Source organism: Coenobita brevimanus, chromosome 57 (genome assembly GCF_032717465.1).
Source record: "Coenobita brevimanus isolate Jiangsu-jjx chromosome 57, ASM3271746v2, whole genome shotgun sequence".
NCBI classification, from domain to species: Eukaryota; Metazoa; Arthropoda; class Malacostraca; order Decapoda; family Coenobitidae; genus Coenobita; species Coenobita brevimanus.
The window spans coordinates 21862352-21885282 of NC_137010.1; the positions used below are offsets into that span (position 1 = coordinate 21862352).

The 22931-nt window shown below is 42.3% G+C and overlaps 1 protein-coding gene across 1 annotated transcript in view; it reads right to left on the reverse strand.

Annotated features, from left to right (window-relative positions):
• Window positions 1-22931, reverse strand: part of DCAF12 (DDB1 and CUL4 associated factor 12-like protein) — a 96021-nt gene that overhangs the window by 13315 nt on the left and 59775 nt on the right. Inside the window, exons 4-5 of the mRNA XM_080274233.1 lie at window positions 20514-21200; window positions 6497-6633 (exon numbers count right to left, since the gene is read on the reverse strand). Coding sequence (XP_080130359.1) covers window positions 6497-6633; window positions 20514-21200 — 824 coding nt within the window. The remainder of the gene's footprint in view (window positions 1-6496; window positions 6634-20513; window positions 21201-22931) is intronic.

Consider the following 22931-nt stretch of genomic DNA (forward strand, 5'->3'; position numbering starts at 1 on the left):
CCCACAAAGGCTGTCAAAGCAGAGGACAGCATGGGAGCCAAACCACTGCAACTCCCCCCCCTTGGCCCTTCACGGGGCCTAAGAACCTGGGAGTGGCTTCGGTCGCCTGGGCAAGTATCACACGTCTCAACACAACACACACAATAACACCGTTATTTGTACACTGAGAAATGACTCCCCACTGGTCATTTCTCGACGACTTTTTCTAGCCAGTGACACTAAGAACAATCCAGGACCCACCAACAAATACATATGTCCAACATGCTCAAAACCCATCACTTTGTGCCAACCGACAAAGAGCTCAGTTCCGTGCAGTTCCTGCAAGAACTGCACCCACTACACCTGCACAACACTTGCATCCTGAAAATATTACACAAACACCTGGACCTGCTCCTTCCTCCCTCCCACTAACCCCCCCCCACCAACCCCACTCCTACTTCCTCCACACCTCCTCAGCCTAACCCATCGATCCTTCACACACCATCGAATGCCCCGATCCATTCCCGTTCCACCTCACTCTAATTCACCCCAACCCTTACCTCCATCACAACCTTCTCCTACCCCTTCCCCTCCACCCACAACCCCACCTCCCCCCCCATGCTGCAGCACCCAACACACATCATACACAGAACATTCTTCAAATAAACATAAATAGCATAAACACCAAAAAACAAGAACTCACACAATTCATCAAACAACAAAACATACACACTGCCATCTTACAAGAAAAAAAAACTATGCAGAACACAAAAAACATCTATATTTCATAATTTCACCATTAGACAAGACCGGGTCGATGGAGGTGGCAGTGGACTCATCACCCTGGTACACAAATCCATCAACTTTTCAGATACTAGTGCACACACAAAGTCACTTCTCTCCCTAAATGACACAACAACAGAAAAACAATAAATTAAAATACGCACTGGTAACAATTCACATATAATAATCGCCAATATGTACATTCCCCCCCAGTTGTCCCACACAGTACCACACAATTACTCTCCTCAAATACACCACATCACTAACATACCCAACACCATCCTGGATGGTGATTTCAATGCAAGGCATTGGTCTGGCATGTCAACAACCCTGACACAGACAGAGGGCTGGTACTACAATCCCAAACAGATAACCTTTTCATACTCAATAATCTCCATCAACATACCCATATCCCACACCAAGCCCTCTTCCTCCCATCATCCCCAGACATCGCCTTTTGCTCCCCAAACCATGCCCCCACAACATCCTGGAGAGTAGTCAAAACCCTTGGCTCTAATCATCTCCCAATCATCATCACTACCAAAACCAGAATCACCCCAGCTGGCCACAGACACACACACACTAATTACAGGAAAGCCAACTGGAAGGCCTTCACAACTGAAACAGAACAACACTTTGAAACATTAAACACTACATCCATCACAAACATCAACACTGCTGTGCACACTTTCAATACAATTATTTAAAATGCAGACAAGAGACACATCCCTAGAGGCAACCAAAAGACACATAACCCCAACTTCATACCAGAAATTCAAGGCCTCATCAGTCAACGGGACACACTACGACACTCCCCAACACCTCATACACAGGACACCGTACAACAAATACAAGAATTCAACACTCAAATAAACAATAAAATATCAGAACAGCAAACATTAAATTGGAATGATTATCTCCAAAACACATTGATCACAAAACAAACACCAGCAAACTCTACAAAACACTAAACAGCATCACATTCTCCAACAGCAACAATACACAATCACATGCTGCCATCAGAACAACAGACACCATACCATCAAAGAAACAACAAGCAAACACTCTCATCAATCACTTTTCACATGTCAGCCATCTAAACCCCCGTCACGACGACCAATGTGTTATCAGATGCAAGAGACGGTTCTCCACAGACCCAGACTTCACACCTTTCATTTACAACCACACGAAGCACATCATTAGCAACCTTAAGCACTCATCTGCCAGTGGACCAGACAACATAGGCACCATACACCTTAAACACCTTGGAGCACAAGGCATACAAGCACTCACCAACATATCAAACTACAGCTACTCACACAACGTAATACCCATCATCTGGAAACATGGCACTATCATTCCTATCCCCAAACCCAACAAAGACCCCATGTTACCTTCCTCACACCGTCTCATCACACTCCTCTGCACCTCCTCCAAAGTCACTGAACAACTGGTATTACAACTAGTTACTCATACCCCCTTAGCCCCATCACAACATGGTTTTGGGCCACTACACTCCACAAACACTCTTCTTACAGCCCTTTGACAGAGAGTTTTTAATGGCATGAATTCAGCTAGGCCACCACACAGAACACTCCTAGTCACACTAGACATTAGCAAAGCTTTTGATGCCATCCTGTGCCACAACCTCACAAACAAAATATTCAACACAAACATACACATAATACAAAAAGATGGCTGGCGAACTATTTAGCAGGCAGATGTGCACATGTAACATTTGCTGGTCAATCACTGAACATCAAAAACTTCACAAATGGTGTCCCCCAAGGATCTGTTTTGTCCCCTACTCTCTTTAACCTATACATGCATGACATACCCACACCTCACACACCACAAATACACATAGCTTCCTATGCGGACGACATAACACTTACACGTACACACCAAAACGCAAACACAGCCACACACATCCTCCAACCTTACCTCAACATATTACACGAATGGTTCACCACAAACAGGCTCAAAACAGCACAAGCCAAATCTACAGTGACCCTTCTCACAAACTGGACAGCAGATCACAGTCACATTCCACACCTCACCATAAACACTCCCCTGCCACACACACACACTCACACCCAAAATACCTGGTGTAACATACAATACATCAAACTCATTTAAACCACACATCACAAACATTAAAGATAAATTAAGACCAAGACTCAATGCCTTAAGGTCACTTGCCCATACAACATTTGGACACAACAAAGAAACCACCCCCAAAATAAACAAACAATATATCCATTCAGTGATGAACTATGCAAGCCCTGCTTGGGATTCTAAACTCACTAGAACACACTACAACACTCTACAGACCATACAGAACAAGGCCCTAAAAATAATAACAGGCTGAACAGCTACTACACCCACAGACCACCTACAGCAAGATACCAAAGTCCTCAAAGTCAAGCATCATGTAGACATGAGAGGCACACAAATTCTCACAGCAGCCTCCAAAAACCCACACTATCCACTACACTACATGATAGCACATCCAGACACACCAAGAAACATCAAAACAACACTCAGGACATGATACCATGCAGAAATACTGTCATCTCTCCACCCTTGCCCACCTCATATCAGCTTCCAGAAGCATATCCATACTCAAAACACTCACCGTTCCATTCAGTCACTTAACCCCTAAAACGCGGCTGTTTACAGTCGATCCCCCCCGAGTGGCGGGGTTGTATCGCGGTCTGAGTACCTGTAGGAAAATATTCGCCAAAAATCAGAGATTAACCCTAGAACATTATACTTGGTATGGCAGATAGTACTTACATTCAGCTTTCTCCAGAGACAGGTGTTGAGCCTTCGTGGACTACCCAAGGACTTGTGGAGACTTGCAAAGTTGGGTAACCAAATCTTCACTTTCACACCTCCAGCAACCCGGTTTCCCCTCTACCACAGCCTCATTCTGTCACAGTAAACTTTATACTACAACGTAAAAGTAGTTAGAAATCCGTATTTGTACAATAAGCACTGAAAATAAGGCTAAAATCAACGAAGCGTACGGCCGACATGCACTGTGGCGGCGGTCTTCCCGTCACTCAACAAACATTTCCATTTTCACAGCTAAAAACATGTATACTACATTATTTTCAATCATATTACTTCCCAAAAGATCACCACGGAGCGCTTTTTATTCTGCCTTACGTCCGCCACTTTATTCTCGTTCCTGTCGGCCGCTTGCACTGACTGGGAAGAGCTAGAACTCGCCATAATCTCACTTTGAAAGCCTGCAGTAAACTGACGCTAAACAGAGGCAAACCGTGAGAAAAAAAGCTAGTGTTACAACTGGGGAAACAAGCGTTTTCTAGTAGCATAAACTGCTTGTGAGAGGAGATCGCAGATTTACAGTTCTGAGCGCTCAGAGCGCTGCCATGTATCACAGCCAGGCTGGCCGGGCCGTGGTGGGGGGGGGGGAAGGGGGAAAAATGCGATATTTGGCAACAACTGAGGTCAGTAGTACAAAGGTAAAGTATGCTAGTTGTAGCTAGAGGGTGGTGGTACTGATAGACAATACCAGCTGGAGCCTGCTTGCCCGCGGTTATTCAAAATTTACTAAAATCGCAAACGCGACGACCCGCCGTCCTGCCCTTATGGCCGAGCATCGCAAACACGACGATCCGCGTTTTAGGGGTTAAAGACAACACACACCTGCATGCACAGCCTCCTGATATCCACCCTTCTGATTCCTATCTCCCTCATGAGGACAGGATCCACCTGGCCAGGCTGAGATGTGGGCATCATCCAGCCCTCTTGAGTTACCAGAAGAGGCTGGATGACTCTGTCATTGACGCCCGTCCAGGATGCAACACAGCACCCCATACTATTAACCACATTATGGAAGACTGCATTGCACACAATCATCTGTGCTAACAACGCAACATACCCGGTACACTCCTTGAGAGCTCTGTGGGAAAGCCCAGTCTTGGCTGTGGCCTTCCTTAGGGACTTGGGGCTGTTCGGCCAGATTGCCTAGGGAACAACTATTATTACCACTACTACTACATTTTAACTCTGCTTTGTCATAGAAATTTTAACACTATTTTGTCCAAGGAGATTGACAGGTGTTTCATATTAGTGGGGTTAATCATGTCAACCATCTGAGTTTTTACAGGACCTTTAGTGGGTGAGTAATGATCAGAAATATTACCCTTAATGTGTGTGTGTGTGTGTGTGTGTGTGTGTGTGTGTGTGTGTGTGTGTGTGTGTGTGTGTGTGTGTCTTTTCCCCCAAATCAAGTTCAGTACAATCCCAGTTAACCGGACAGCTTGGGGAATTTACCTTCCCAGTTACAGATTTTTCCCGTATTTCTGATATTCAAATCAAATCTGTACAAAGGCTATAATTATCACAGCAGTAAATACAATTCAGGTACTCACCACTCACATCACGGGCCACACTAAGAGATTCCACCTGAAAAGTTGCCTTGTAAACACACACCATGGTCATAATGCACGTGCATGCAATGTCTTGCAGTACTGCAAAATGCATAAGTCCATTCTGTTAACTACCGTATTATTCGTTGTATGTATTGTACTCATAAAAATGGAAAAATAAAGAAATCCAATCTTGAACGATTATTGGTGAACTGATGTTATGTTAAGACTGCACTGCAGAATTATCACGACACCTGTGCCCCCATGTGAGCTTTGTTTACAATCCCAGCACCGACTGACCGCCACCATTCCACCCCTCACCTGCCCATCAGCTGTTTTGCACAAAATAAAATAAATGATGTACATATGAAGTGCGAACATATTATTTTTTTTCTTCCAACAAAGTAAACCTTCATTCCTATTTTTTTTTTTTTTATCTCTGCCAGTGCATATGCATTCTAAGATGAATTTAAAGTTAGAGTTGATCTGTCAAGAAGAAAAATGCACCAGCGTTTGCTGTTTGCTGATTTGCTCTCTCCCGAGATGTCTGGTTTACAAATTCCATGTCTGTCTTTGAAACGATTTAACAATCCAATACTGAAATCACACTCGACTACTATATTCATTTTACTGCGAAACACTCTCGCTTTTTCTTGTATAAGAGGACCAGAAATAGGTGCTCCCTTAGATCTAAGCAAAACCACATGTACAATGAAGAGTATGCCTTTTTTCAATGGACTTACTTGTCTCGCTTTTCATTAAAAATTTATTGAGCTTTGATGCTTGGGCTTGATATCATAAATCGTTGAATTGCCTACATTATATTCAGTCATCAGTGTTTTATAATGTTCTGTTTCAAGGTAAGCATTATATGTTTACATTTAGTTTGCTCTTTGGGCATTTTGGAGTGTAGAAATACCGTCTTTCAGAGCAACACAACATCAAGAAGGCTTGTTTACTGTCTGGTGGTAAAAAGCAGACGTGATTTGTAGAGGGTATAGAGAATGACTGAATTAAAATAGGGGAAAGAGGGGGAGAGGAGGGCTGGTTAAGCGTATTTACTATGGGTTTACATTAGCTGGAAATGCCTTAACCTCATTTTGTCCAACTTCACCCAGCCTCGCATGACATGACAAAATGGCAGTTGGAGGTCCATTCAAATGGGCCTACCAGCCCTTGAATTTTCCCGTTGTTCTGAGATTTCCGTTTGTCTGGATACCGGATAGCAGTGATTTTACTGTACACAAAATTATTCAAAATACAAATTCACTACTGCTCAGTTCTGTAACTGACTGGCACTTCACAGAACCCTTATCTTGCCAGTGCCTCACCTGTTCATAGTCGACTCCATGTACTTGCCAGCACGCATGTCAAAGAACATGATGGCTCCCACTCCAGTACCAATGGTCAGGATGTCACCATGGAAGCTCACTGACCGGATCCCACATCCAGTGATGCGAGCATTCACCTGGCCAGAGTTAGCATTGAGTAAGGAAAGGGATAAAATCAGATATGCTGTACACATAAATGAAAGAGTATGGTACTGCAGCTAAATCTCTACTTTGTTCCTTACAGTAACAGTAACATGCACTGAAGACATCTGCAGTATAGCTATAATGTGTGTTCTATCTCTTGTTTTACTGAAAACAAACAGATATCCATTATCAACATCATCATCATATTAATCATCATCATCCTATAATACAAAAATAAATGGTCAGTGGTACAAAAAAGCAAAAAGAGGAAAATACAGGGGGGGGGGGGAAATCATGATCTTTTTAACTATTTAACCAAGATTAAACTGAAGTGAGATCTAACAACATGAAACGGCACAAGCAGAATATCATCTCTACACAGCTAAAGATAGACATACCAATGAGGCTTGTTCAGAAAGTATCCGACCTTAGGCTCTAAAAAAAAAATAAACAGCTAACCTGTTGAGCTAGGACATTAATTCCCCTTAAAGGGCCCCTTCTGACTTGACAAACAAAGCCCAATGTTCTTTTCACTGTCTGAAACATTTTGCAAAGTCAGTTTTTGGTATCTCCTGCAGGTGTTTCATCGCATTCGTCATGATCTTTTCTCAGAGGAACTTTGCTCAAGACATGTTGGAGTGTGCAAATCACGATCCAAACTTTCTCAAGACAGTTATCACTGGAGACGAGACTTGGGTGTATGGGTACGACCCAGAAACCAAAGCTGTGTCATCCCAGAGGACGCATGCAGGGTCACCTTGGCCAAAAAAGCACAACAGGTCCGCAGTAAGGTAAAACGCACTCTCATTTTGACAGTTTTTTCAACTATCATGGTGTTGTGCATCAAGAATATGTACCAGAAGGTCAGACTGTCAACAAACATTACTACTCTGACGTTACCTGTCATCTTCATGACGCAGTTCAGCGAAAGAGGCCTGACCTTTGGAAAGCAGCAAGTTCGATGCTGCACCATGATGACACCCTTGCCCAATCTTTTCAATTGATTCAGAAATTTTTGGTAAAGCACAAAGTCCCGCAGGTCCGGCAGGCTCCCTACTAACCAGATATGACTTCATGCAACTTTTGGTTATTCCCCAAGCTCAAAACTCCACTGAAGAGTTTCCGATTTGAGACAAGAGAAGAGATCATGACGAATGCAACCAAGCATCTGCTGGTGATACCGAAATCCAACTTTGAAAAATGTTTCAGGCAGTGGAAAGAATGCTGGGCTGTGTGTCAACTCAGATAGGGCTTACTTTGAGGGAGATTAGTGTCATAGCTCAAAAGGTTAGCTATTTATTATTTTTTAGGGCCTAAGGTTGGATACTTTCTGAACAAACCTCATATAAAGTATAATTTCAATGCTCATATTTTGGCTGATTAACAACCTAAAATCTGAAACTCTTTTAAAGGATAAAGCAACCTATCAAAAGTGAGTTTTTAGGAAACTGACTGCAAAGTTTGGGCTCAATACAGTATTGTCATTAACCTCCTGACATTTTGTTTTTTCCTCCCTAAGCAAAGGATGGGACAAGGTAGGATTAAAAAAGTAAATATAGAGAAAGTATATGCCTGTGAAATGGGACGGACTCTCATTCATACATTATTTAAGCCCCCTGCATCATTTGATTCCTATACTTTATACTTACTCTCAAAGACTGTCAACTTAGTTACAAAATTATTACTTATACAACTTGGTCAATCTAATTCAACATGAAATCCAAAAACTTTAGCTGATGAACCCGTCTGACTCTGAGGGCCTATTTTCATCTTTGTGTTTGATTTCCAAATATTCTTCAGCCTTATCTTACTATATAATATCCACCAGACCCCAGCCATTTCCTTGACATATTCAATTTTTCAATTTCAATTTACTCCAGTAAATAACGGTTCGGCTTCATATTATCATGCTGCCGAATACCACTCCTCTTACACATAATTCCAGGTTTTATTTTTCCCTCCATATATGAACTGTAATACCTTAAAGCCTGTGGCTTTTTACAGATTTGAACATTCACAGATTAATAACATGACTTAAATTCAAAGGAGTATGAATTTAGACCAAAATAAAACTACAAAAGAAAATGAGACTTTGAAGAGGAAGAAAATGAGGAAACACCACTGGAATGATGAGTACAATTTCATTAATATTTCATTCCCCTCCCCTCACTTTTAAAGTCTTCAACATAATTGCTTGCATTGATCTTGGTCACCTAATGGAAACTCTCCACATTGCTTGATCTATTGCAGCCTCTCTACTCAGTAGTTTATCCCTGAGGTCACACACTATGACCTAGTTCTAAGTCTGTGTGTCTCATAATTCTACCCTCGATGTTCATACCTCTCATCCTCCACATCCAGTAGCCATCCTCCATACTCTACACATGGCCAAACCATCTCAACCTACTCCTCATCACATCACTGATACACTGAAGTCCCATCCTCCCTTGCAACTTCTCATTCGTAATCCAAATCCTCCAGGCCCGTCATTCAAGAATGAAATACAGTGACTACACATCCATCCATACATTATAATTTTTGTATGTCTGAACCTATGAATATCTTTCACCTTTACTGTGCAGGCTGCACTACAATACAGCATTACACTCCTAACATGCTGCACACAAGGACACCTCAACAAGGACAAAGAGTCCTCTCAATGTTAGTAGGGGCAACAACTCCCTGAACTTCCTCATCATCATCATCCAGACCTCCTTTCCCACCCAATGGCAGGGTGAGGAGCAGCAAAGTCCAGAGAGCCCAAATTTGCCCAATCCACTGGGCCATGATTCCATTCACTCATCATTCAGGCCCCAGGAATCCTGGCTCTATCAGATACACCAAAAACATTCACCACGTTCTGTAGCTTTTTTTTTTTTTTTTTTTTTTTTTTTTTTTTTTTTTAATAAATAACAGAACGGAGGAAGGAAAAACAAATGGGTAAAAAAAAAAAATCCATACACCAGATTACTGGTGTCCTCTGTTCATAAAATATCTGTAACAGTTAGACTTGAACAGTCGTGGGTTGAAATTTGGAGGAAAACAACCCTGGGGAAGCGAGTTCCAGAGAGATGCAGTTCGGGGAATGAAAGAATTCTGATAGGCAGAAGTTCTGCAATATGGTTGAGTGACATTCCAGTCATGAGCGCTACCAGATGCCCGTGTAGCACGTGGGAAGGCATGGAGAGGTGGCACCATGGACGCAACTTCGTCTGAGCATTTGCCAAAAAAATATCTGTAAAATAATGGAAGGGAGGGAACATTCCTTCTTACTTGCAGGGGAGGTAGTTTATATGTAATGGCAGGGTTGTTAATGATTCTAACAGCTTTATTCTGAATTTTGTCTAGTTGTCTTAATGCAACCTCTCCACAACCATTCCACAAGGGTGAGCAATATTCAAGCTGAGAGCGCACATGACTCTTATAAATTATAGTTAACTGCTCATCGGCGAAGAAGTTACGGACTCTGTACAATAATCCAAGTTTCTTTGAGGCGGTTTTACCAAGTGATCTGACATGAGAGGTCCAGCTGAGGGCACTGTTAAGTGAGACACCAAGAATTTCAATACTTTTGGAGATGGGAATATTAGTAGCACTGAAGGTAATGTACAAATCTGGCAATATCTGTCTATTAGTAAACTGTATATATTTAGTTTTACTAGCATTAAAAGAGACAAGGTTGTTTTGTCCCCAGTCACTGATTGTAGATAGATCTTGTTTATGGAGATGGCTGTACTGAGTTGAGAGGTAGAGATATTAGACTTTGTGAATGGATGTCTGAGTGTGAATGAACTATGTAGTGTTGAGTCATCTGCATATGAGTGAATGGGATTGTGAGTGACAGATAAGAGATCATTAATATGAACCAGAAATAGGGTTGGCGCCAGAACTGATCCCTGCGGCACGCCGGCGTTAATTGAGTGGAAATTAGAATATACATCATCTACTTTTACTCTTATTTTCCTGTCACTAAGATAAGAAGAAATCAAAGGAACAAAAGACGTTAGTCCATAACAAGGGAGTTTGGACAGCAGGGAATGATGCCATACTCTGTCGAAAGCTTTAGAGATATCAAGAGCTACTGCATGAGTTTCTCCAAAAAGATCAATTGATTGATGGATGGTATGAATTAAGAGATTGAGTATGTCAATGGTGGATCTTTCGTGGCGAAAACCGTATTGTCTATCACTAATTAAGTTGTTGGATTCAAGATGTTTAACAATATGCTTATTAATTAAAGTTTCAAATACCTTACCAAGAGAAGATGTGACAGCTATTGGTCTGTAATTGGAGGGGTCAGACGAACTTCCTTTCTTCGGAACTGGGTGGATATTGGCTTCTTTCCATGAATTTGGGAATAAAGTATGTATGCATAGTCTGAATAATTTAGCTAGGACAGAGGCAAGTTCAGAGGAACACTTTTTCAAAACAATTGGCGGAATTCCATCTGGGCCTGGAGCTTTGTTGGTAGGTAAATTGTCTAGGATGGATTTTACGTATCTTGTCTGTATTTTAAGTGGGGCAATTTCGGGAGAATCAAGTTCCAGTACTGAGACATTCTGGCTGGTATCATCTATGGTAGAGTTTCTGGCAAAGGTACTAGCAAAGATATCTGCTTTCCCACGTGGGTCATTTGTAATATTGCCATCTGAAGATTTTAGTGGGGGAATGGAAGATGACTTGTTAAAGTTATTATTGAAAGAATTAAGAGTTGACCAGAATATTCTATTGTCATTAGGGTTGTTAAGTAGTTTTGATGCTTGCTTTTGAAGAAAGTTTGATTTAGATAGATTTAATACAGCTTTTGCATGATTTCTAGCAATTTTAAATTGGGAGAGTGATTCAGATGTTTTTTATTTTAAGTAAGAGTTATATGCTAATGACTTTTGGGCTGTTGCTCTGGCACAATTGCCATCAAACCATTTTGGAGAGTTTGATCTTTTAGTGAACTGTTGACTTGATACGAAAAAATCCACACCAGCTAGTATTAAGTCGCAAATGTGGGACTGGGTAGAATTGGGATTACTAGAGAAGAAAGACTGCCATGGAACATCAGCAAGATAATTTCTAAATCCATCCCTGTCTGCCCTGTCAAAGTACCATCGGGTCACCCTGACAGGTTCAGAGTGGGGAGGTGTAGGAGGGTTAACTAATGAAGCTTTGATGAGATTGTGGTCAGAGGATCCAAGTGGTGACAGTACCTCTATCCTGTATTGATCTGGATTATTTGTCAAGAATAAATCCAAGAGATGGGCATTATGGTCAGGATTATCAGGTATTCTGGTTGGTTGCTTTACCAACTGGGTGAGATTAAACGATTCCGCAAGCAGCTCGCATTCTAGACCAGCGTCGTCAGTCCGGGCAGAATGCAATAACCATTCAACATTGTGTATGTTAAAATCACCCAAAATGGTAATTTCATTGCCAAAGGCAAGGTCAAGGTTACTCAACTGAGTGGATATGGAATCAAATACACTGGGTTCCGAAGAAGAAATGGGGGAACGATAAACTACACAGATATATTTGGTAATGTTTTGGCAGTTTAATTTATATAATGAGTAATCAAAACTGGATGAAGTGAAGTTTAAAATAGTGTCAACTGCATATTGGGATTTGATATAACAACAGGTGCCGCCCTTGTTACAAAAGTTTGTAAGGAGATGGTAACCGGGAAAACAAAATGGAGATATATCGGTAGAGGGTGAGATTTGTGGTTCTGTGAGGAAAAGGGCCAAAGGGGATATGGACTGAAGGAAAAAATGAACTGAGTTTAAATTTGTGGTAAGGCCGCGGATGTTGGTAAAGAATAAGGCCGCACCGTCACCTCTTCACCAACGAGCATTCCCGGAAATAGCAACAGTCGCTGCCGGCACAGTCACTTGATGGCGACCGGGAGGACCCTGTGCCTCCAGCCCTACCCTGCTGGTGGTGGCAGTCCGAGGTACCACCTCATTTGACAGTAAGATTGCAGCGGCCATTACTAAAGATGTGAATAGAAGGTGTGATATGTTATGTGCATGTAGTGTGGTGTAGACAGCTGAAGGTAGAGGTATTATGAGAGCATGCTGGCCTACTCTCTGTGTAAATGAGTGCACTGAAAATGTTCAGAAAAGGGAGATGGTCAGGATCAAGTCCTGAGGGCTGGTGAAACGGGAGCTCCAGCTCTCCCTATCACCAGCTTGCCATCAACCTCGGGAGTACTGCCCTGTTCGACTGGTGCTACAGTCTACTCCTCACATTAATGTATCCGATAAAGTCAATCTGGACGCTGTCACATTAAAATGTGGTGCCAAAATCCCTGACCATGCACTTCTCCTCACAACATTCACCCAGCCAGCTCAATCTCTTGTCAGTCCCCTAGCCTCACCAACTTCCAAACCTCTCTTCCTCACACTCATCTACCATATCTCTCCAACTTCTCTCTGGCCTATCTCGCCTCCTCCCTCCTTCAAATTCGCTCAGATATACCTTTTTCACCACTCTATTGTTATCCATTCTCTCCACATGACCATACCATCTCAGTACACTCTCTTCAATTCTGGTGTCCACAGACTTCCTCACTCCACACCTTTCATGTATCACATTTTTTCGTTTCCTATCCACCCTCCATACTCCACATACATTCCTCAGCAGTCCCATCTCCACTGCTCTTACTCTTGACCTTTCATTTTCATGCCACACCATAGTCTCACATCCATATGTTAAAGTTGGAACTAACACTCCTTCATGTAAGCCTCATGCAGCTGCAGCACTCAAGCCTCCGTTTCTTATCAAGGCCTTCATTGCACCAGCTACTTTTCTTCCTTGTGTCACTCTACTTTCCACTGCTTTTGCACATTTTCCTCTCTTTTCTATCACTTTACCAAGGTATTTGAACTCTCTCACCAATTCCAATCTCTCTCCATTCACTGTAACGTCACACTGGGAGTCACCTTCTCTCTCAATAACCATCACTTTACTCTTCTCTACATTTACCCTCAAGGTATGACACTCATACACATCAGCAAAACTCTGCACTAGCCTACCAAGTTCTTATCCGGTACTTGCAAGCAGTATTGCATCATTAGCATACAACAAATTTGAGATATTCCATCCATCACCATTCATTACCAATGCCATCCCTCTCTCCATTACTTGTGTTTTTACTTCTCTCATTGCCCCATCCATATATATATTGAAAACCAAGGGAACATCACACAACCCTCTTGCACACCCACACCGATCGTGAACCATTCACTTAGCTTTGCTACCATCATAAAAACTCTTGACAGCACCTAGCAGCTTACCATCTACACCATACACGCACAAAACTTTCCACAATTCTTCTCTGTCCACACCGTCATATGCTTTTTCCAGATCCATAAATGCCATAAACACCTTATGGTCCTTCTCACAAGCCTTCTCTGCTAGCTGTCTCACTGCATATATCTGAACCACACATCCTCTGCCACTCCTAAAGCCACCCTGTTCATCACTCACTAGGACTTCTGACATCTCTCTTACTTCCTCTATAATAATTCTCTCATATACCTTCCCTACCACACTCAATAAACTTATGCCACGATAATTCTTGCACTCACTTCACTCACCTTTTATTTTTGTACAAGGGTACAATCACAGCCTTTTTCCACTCTGCAGGCACAGTTTCACTCAACCATGCCTTCTTACATATCTCCAACAAGAACTTCATTCCGCTCTCTCCACTACACTTAATCATCTCAGCATACACCTTATCAACCCCAGTTGCTTTCCTATTTTTCAGCCGATTCACAGCACTCTTCACCTGTGCAAGTGTCATGTCTCTGCATTCCTTCTCTGCAAACCCCCAAAACCAATCATGTTTACAGCCGCTCAGCTCTTTCTATTCCCATTCATCAGGCTTTCAAAATATTCTTTCCATCTGGTCCTTACTTCATCTCCATGGGTTAATAATCTACCACCTGCATCCTTCACACCATCACATTTCTTTTCGCTCTCACTTCTACATTCCTGCACCTCTTTGCAGAATAACTTTCTATTTTCAGAGTAGTTCACATTCATTTTTCTTCCTAGATCATCATTTATCTCCTTTTTCCTCTTCATTAGTCTCTTTACATGCTTCTTGCTCTCAATATACTCACTTCTTAATTCAACTGAACCCCTATCCTGTAACCACTTTAGCCACTTCTTCCTCTTTTCCACCACTGCTCTCTTAGCCTCCTCATCCCACCATGCCGTAACTTTCTTCTTTGTTGTTACTCTTGCCACAAGACACACAACTTCAGCATTCCTAACTAAGCAATCTCTATATGCGTTCCACAGGCTGTCCAGATCCACTTGATTCCAGTTCACTGATTCTAACTCCTCAATTTTAGTCCTGTAATCATCTGTCATTTCTTTGATCCTCAGCTTCTCAACTTTCAGTCTTTCTCCCTGATTGCTCCTCTCTCTCCTGATCCACCTCACTCCTCTTAGCTTGATCTCGCATACCACAATCATATGATCTGACAGACCTCCACATCATCCTCTCACGGCCCTTTATCAGCAACCATTCCCATCATCGACCTCTCTACGAGCACATAATCAATCAGGCTTCTTTCAACACAGTCCCCATTCCCTCTATACCACATATATTTATGTGCATTTTTGAATCTGAAATACAAGTTACAAATGCACAACCTCCTCTCCTGACACATATCGTTTAGTCACTTCCCACTATCATTTTCTCTTGGTACTCCATTCCAACCCATTATGTCATCCTCCAGACCAGTGTCTACTCTTCCATTCATATCCCCCATTATAATCACCTTGTAGCTCCGGGGCATTTCTCCCACTACTTCACCCAGCTCATCCCAAAATCTGTCTTTCTCTCTCACTCCTGTTCTCACACGGTGTATAAGCTACAATCGCTGCCACTTTCACCTCCTCAAACTTGAACTTAACATACATACACCTCGAACTGACATATTTGTAGTCTCTCATTCCACTCTGCCACATTTCATTCATGAACAAAGCAACTCTTTCCATGCATCTTCCTCGCCCATTCATTCCCGATCTTACACATTTCACACCCTCCCACTCCTCCACTTCGCACCCCTTCATCTTCGTTTCACACAATGCCATCATGGCATACCTAGCACTCTTGAACACATTCACCACTTCCACCCTCTTGCTCTCCTCATTCACACCTCTCACATTCAACATGGCCTTGCGAGTCTGCCCTCGGAGGCTCTCTGAAACGACTGCCATGATTAAGTGATTTTGGATAGGGGAATCTGGTGGATACTTAACCCTGCCAGAAACCCTGGTTATATGGTTACCACCCAGAGTAGTAAATGGTTTCCTGGGTACAGGAAACCATTTGGCCTGTCACTCAGTGTTGAGCTCATATGGCATCACTCTACATTGAGTGAGTGCATGATGGGCATCCCCATCCACAGCTCCCCTCCCCCATCCACCTGAACTTCCTATCACTCCTTAAACCTGCAACCTAACCAGCTTCAACCTGATCTGCAGCACATATGTTGCCAAATAATAAAACTCCTCCACACATCCAAGACTCTCCTGCAAAAGTAATCCTTTACCGCCTCTGCCTCTGCGTGCTCTCCTCTACACACCACACACACAAAATCAGCATTATTTAGCAGCCTACTTCTAACACCACTACTGCACATCTCTTTTGTACCCACTTACCACAAACACAGCACAAAACACTTGCTACACCCCTGTGGCAAACTGTGCATGGACACACTCCTTTTGCTTATTTGCAAATTTTAATTTTGTGTATTAGCACAAGTATCATCCATCCGTTCATTATCACCTCCCCCCCAAACAGAAATGTAAGGGCACATGCTACCTTGATTGGCATTCTGTGAATAACACCCCAGCCACCCCTCAAATTTAAACCATTATCGGTCCCATCTGGAGAGAGCACCTTGACACACAAGACCATCAGGTACCACTTGGTTAGCTATATATAGGTTATATGATTACCACTCATCACTGTAAATAGTTTCCTAGATTAGAGGAAACCATTTGGTTTGTCACCCAACGTAAAGTCACACGAAAGCAGCACTACACTTGTGCCTGAATGGTGGGCTCTTCCATCTGCCATAAAGTCACCTGCAGCTCACCACATCACTGATTTGCACATACTTCTCAACTACTAATTCCCATTACTGAATAAAGGAGTACCTCTCTTTAAGACGAGATACGTTTCTTTGTGTTTGCAATGATTAAGAATGGGAACTTAAGTGTGCCCCACACCTGAAATGACTGGCAATTTAACATTCACAAAGAAGGTAACTAGACTGATATACTTTTATTGTTTTTAGCATGCTAAAATCTCTTCTATCTATCTAACTATTGCCAGACGCCTTAATCCTGTAAGGGGTGGCCACAAACAAATCACCTCCATGTTGCCCTGTCCCCCGCCATTTCACTGCCCTGATCCCAGCTCACACCCCACTCTCTCAATATACCTATCCACTCCATCCCTCCATCTCATCCTTGGCCTCCCCCTCTCTCTCCTCCCCTCCACCTCACTCACATACTCTCTCCTCATAAGTCCCTCACTCTCCATCCTCTCCACATGGCCAAACCATCTCAGTCTTTCTCCTAATGCTGCCTATCACATCCACATCCACACCACAAAGCTCCTTCACTTCCTCATTTGTTAGTCTCTCCATGTGACTCCACATGCTCCTCTCAAATAACTCATTTCTACTGCTCTCAGTCCCTCCCAACATTCTCTTACAGCACTATATCCTCCTAGCAAACTGCTAATACAACACTCTGATTAGACATGGAAGTGAATATACAGTATATACCAAAATAATGGAGCTGGCAGTACAGTGATTCACTAAGTACATATTGGTAACTATAACAGCATGACTTGCAGCAACAGGCCTCCTCATGTGCAAACAATCCAAACATTGTTTTATGCATGCCACACACATAATGTACCTTTGATGTGATGTAGTTAAAGTTCTTGATTTGACTGGGATTATTATACTGAATAATCAAAGTGCTGACAGAAATATTTTTCAGCAAATTTAGAAAAAAATAATGTGAACTGTTGCTAGAATTATGAGATGTTGTATTCATTAGGATAAAAACTGATGGCCAGGAATGGTTAACTGAAAATTTCACATTCACACAGACAAAAACTGATAGTTATGAATGTTGCCTCACTAGTTATGAGAAATATGAGAGGAAAGGGTAATATGGTTCATGTAACAGGTAGCCTGGTAGACCAATTAACTATGATCATGGAGGTCTGACTATATTTTTTAATAAATTAATTTACTGTACATTACCACTTTTGCTTTTATACCATTCTGGGGTGCGGAGTGTAGTATTTTCTTAGGGAGAGTCAGGAACAAATCCTCATCATTTCTTAAAAATCTTATGGTGAAATTGTTTTGATACAGGATGATCTGATATAAGCTGATGCTTGTCAGTACACACCCCCAACATATACTGTACTGCATAGGGGTATTCTTTTGTGTGTGTGTGTGTGTGTGTATATATATATATATATATATATATATATTTTTTACTGCACTTGTCAAAGAAACTTGATTATGCAATAAAATTATACAGTAACAAAGTCAGGACTTAATATGGTTTAACAATGAATTATGATGTCTTGTTTCTTTTTTCATTTTCTATGCTATCTTATGCCATATGCCCTTAGGAAATTCCATTAAGTTAATAATATTATCATGTTCATTATCTTACATCATCAAGATAAATACAGATATTCACCTAGACAAAGATGAATTATGTAAATACATATATAAACACTCCAGAGAATGAAAGGGAGGCGGAGGAAAGGTTTAGGAAGTGGAGAGATGGTATGGGGCAAAAGGGTTTAAGGGTAAATGCAGATAAAACATAAGTGATGATATCTAGGGTTGGTGGCGGTACTGTCAAAGACGAGGGAGAGTGGCCATGTGCAGTTTGCCACAAGGGCATGGGAAGTAATTCCATCTTGTGCGGTGTGTGTGATAAATGGGTGCATAAGAGATGTAGTGGTATCAGAGGTAGACTGCGAGATAATGCTGATTTTATGTGTACAGCGTGCCGGGGTGAGCAGGTGGAGATTGTCAGACGTGAAAGGATTGAACTTGCTGGTGAATCTCTTGAGTGTGTGGAAGAGTTTTTTTATTTGGGAGACATGTTGTGTGCTGGAGGTGGGTCTATGGCTAGGGTGAGAAGTGGTTGGAAGAAGTTCAGGGAGCTCTTGCCCCTCCTGACATTGAGAGGGCTCTCCCTACGTGCTAAGGGGTCTTTGTATGCAGCATGTGTTAGGAGTGTAATGCTGTATGGCAGTGAGACCTGGGCAGCGAAGGAGGAAGATATTCGCCGGCTCAGACGTACAGAAATGACAATGATTAGGTGGATGTGCAGTGCGTCCCTGCGTCCAAGGCCTGGAGGGGCTGGGTTTACAATGGAAGAGTTGAGAGGTAGGGACTGGAGTGTATTGGTGTTGTGATGAGGAGAGGTAGATTAAGGTGGTTTGGACATGTGGAGAGGATGGGGGATGATAATTGGGTGGGGAAGGTGAGAAGTGTTAATATTGGGGGTGGGGTTATGAGGGGTAGACCGAGAAAGACACGGGACGAGGTCATTAAGTGTGACCTTAGGGTTAAGGTACTGGACAGGGAGGCTGCAATGGATCGTGCAGCGTGGAGAGCCGCCATTAGGTGACCAAGGCCGACACATGCAAGCATGTTGGAGCCTTTAAAAACGAAACGAAACAAAACACTCCAACATTCTTTGAATACTTATGCTTGATCAGCAGTCTGCAGGCCAAATGGTCAGTGGTGACTAACTGCCTGGTTGATCAACTGACAAATAACTCATCACTATGGATGAATGAGGGCACCTAGAGTCTTCCAGTTTGTTTCTCCCAAAAGCTGAAAGAATGATTTGCTTGTGCAAAGGACTTTTATTAAAGTATGGTAAGTACTTTCCTGGCTGTGGTGAGGCCCTACCTGCTACCATGGGAACTGGACAACATCTTGCCACATGACCACTTCTTTATTCTCTCTATTACATGTGCTGTATACTGACTATATACTTCTTTCTTTATCTGTAAATCACACCATAAAAATATACGCTTGACCAGTTTTTCAGTACTTTTTCTTTGCTATGCTGCTACGTGTTATATACTGTATCCATCCATCCATCATCCAATTCTATGTTGCCCCATGAGGAGCGAAGAAGCCCGGGGCTAGGCAAGTTGGTCCAGACATTTAAGATGAGAACGACCAGCCTCACTCATCCTTGAGTGGCATTATGTAAGCAATAAACCTCAACCAACCATTGGATATAAACCTTCACCGGCTCAATCCGATTAGAGCACCTTAATTACCCACTAAACCACCAAGTGCCATAATTTGGCTATATGGTTACCATGCAGTGTAGTAAATGGCTTCCTGGTGTACAGGAAACCACTTGACCTGTCACTCAGAGTAGAATCATCCACAGGCAGAAGGAAGAGGAAAGAACGAAGGGAAGAAAGACAGAAGTTGGAGTGAAAAGTCACCCACAGGCAGAAGGAAGAGGAAAGAATGAAGGAAATAAAGTCAGAGGAGGAAGGAAGAAAAGAAGGAAGACAGGAAAGGACAGACACCCGATAGCAGCACTACATCGAGTGAGTGGATGGTGTATATTGTATACTGTAATATAATAACTGGATGGCTTCACTACAATAAGGTATGTGGTTTTATTGTACATATAATAAAGCTTCTACACCCCTAACCCCCATTTTAAGGTATCATTGTACTGTGCTGATTTTTGTGATGTACAGTATTTCATGTGTCTCTCCCCTCCTCCATTAGTTACATATTCTTCTTATCTTCTAGACTCTAAGATCTGCTCCTACCTTTCTCACATGGTGCAGTGTTCTGGGGTCAAGTAAGGTGGTGTGAGACTTGGAACCAATGGCATACAAGGAGTAATCTTCCTTCTGGGTCAGACACACATTTTCCATCCCATGAGGCAACTTCCGAGACATTTTTTGAACAAAACGGTTTGCATCCCACACATGCAGGTAAGCGTTTAGAGACAGTGCAATTATTTCTGTATAATTGGGGTTGAAAATAACTGCCCGTACTTTTTCTGCACCGTTGCACTTTTTCACCTTAACTGGCTTAACATGCCCATAGTTTGGCAATAAACTAGAGTCACTATTCTCTACATCTTCATCAATCCGCCACAGTGCTAGCCGAGTGTCTCGTGATCCCGAAACGAGAAACTGGTCATCAAGCCAACACATATCGAAAATCCAGTCATTGTGAGCTTTCTCACCAACACACACAGGATCTAGGGTAGGTAGTCTGTACACTGCAATGTCATTTGAGCTATAAGCTCCTGTAGCTAGTAGGGTCCGCGAGGGGTTAATTTCAATTGAATGGATCCCACACTGTTGCTCTGGGGGCCGGTGTAACTCCCCACTGCGTAGAGAAGGTATGACGTCCATCTGGCGGGTGTTAACATCATACACCATTAGTTTGTTGCACTTGGTTCCCATTGCAATCTGGTGGTCACTCAGCCACTGTGAACAGAACACCTGTTGGGGAGGAAGGGGAAGTGAACAATTATGGTGTATACTGTTGACATTTTTTCTTTTTTTAAGCTTCCTGATCTAAGATGCAAATGTTCTGGTGTAATGAGAAGATCATGGTATGAAATCCAAAGGCCTGAAGATTCTTTACATGTGAACATATGGAGATCCTGCAAGTCATCTCTGATTCATTCTACCAGTATCATTTTCTTACTATCTTCATCAATACTCTATTTCTCATGCTCACAAGTGACGGGGAATTCTACATACAGTATATATTTGTGTGTGTGTGTGTGTGTGTGTGTGTATATATATATATCCATCATCCAATACTACATTGCCCCATGAGAAGTGTAGGAGCCTGGGGCTAGGCAAGTTGGACCTGTCATTTAAGATGACAGTGACCAGCCTCACTCATCCATGAGTAGCATTATGAGAGCAATAACCCCAACCACCCCTTGGATATAAACCTTCACCAGCTCAATCTGACTGGAGTGCCACAATTACCCACGAAACCACCAAGCACCATAATTTGGTTATATGGTTACCATCCAGCATAGTAAATGTTTTCCTGGTGTGAAGGAAACCATTCGGGTTGTCACTTAGTGTACAGTTACCCATAGGCAGAAGGAATGGGAAAGAATGAAGGAAAGAAAGACAAAAGAAGGAGTGTAAAGTCACCCGTGGGCAGAAGGATGAGGAATGAATGAAGTAAAGAGAGACAAGGAAGGAAGGAAAGGAGGGAGGAGCAAAGAGGAGTAGCCTACATAGGAAAGAAAACAGCAACAGACCTAATGGTCCTTTTGAGGCAGCTTGTTACAGAGAAGACTATCACTATGGTATCTAATTCTACAGGTTGAAGGTACAGATGGTAAAGCAAGAAAGCTCTCCCCCACCCACCAAATCCTCCAGTTGAAGCTGGCAGGGAAAAAGTGAGCTGGACCACCATTCAGAATGGAAAAGTTGACATGGAATTTTCATAGGAAGGACTGAAAAGTGGTAAACTATACTCTGTCCTACTATATCTAAATACTACAAGTGTTAATAAGCTACAATTATCATAAATTACATAGTATTTCCCTGCTATAGTTTCATCACGATCTGAAACAGAGAAAAACAGCTTACATTATTATTCAGTCATAAAGGCGTTTAACTGATGTTTTGAGGCAAGATACTTATCCATGCGATTTTTTAAATTTCACCACTGTACTGCAATCAACAACCCTGGGCAGTTCATTCCAAAAGTTAACAACCCTGTTAAACAAAAAAGGCTTTTGATTCATTAGACTGGAAATGCTTTCCAATAATATTGTACCCCTTACCTCTAGTATACAGTAATCCCTCCAAGATATGACATAACAGAGCCAAAGGCATGTCCAGGACTTGGTTTTGTCTGGGACTTAGGGAAAATGCCCCTGGACAGGTACGTATAGACCCCAACCCAGCCTAACTTTGAAAGCCACCTAAATAACTCCCTACCGGACATGCACAGCACCTATTTAAGACCCTATTCACACAAATAAGGGACAGAAACCATGAAATAAATGAAAAGGAACCAGAGAATGAGAAATCAGAAGTGAGTACAGAAAATATTTATCAGTGTACAAGGTACTTACAACACGTCTGTGGCCGTCGCGAAGATTAACGCACCTCCTCTATGGCTCTGAGAGTGGTGAAGGTGCACTTGAAGCACATACAGTAATCCAATGTTGTGCTGCACTTAATCCTTTGCACTCT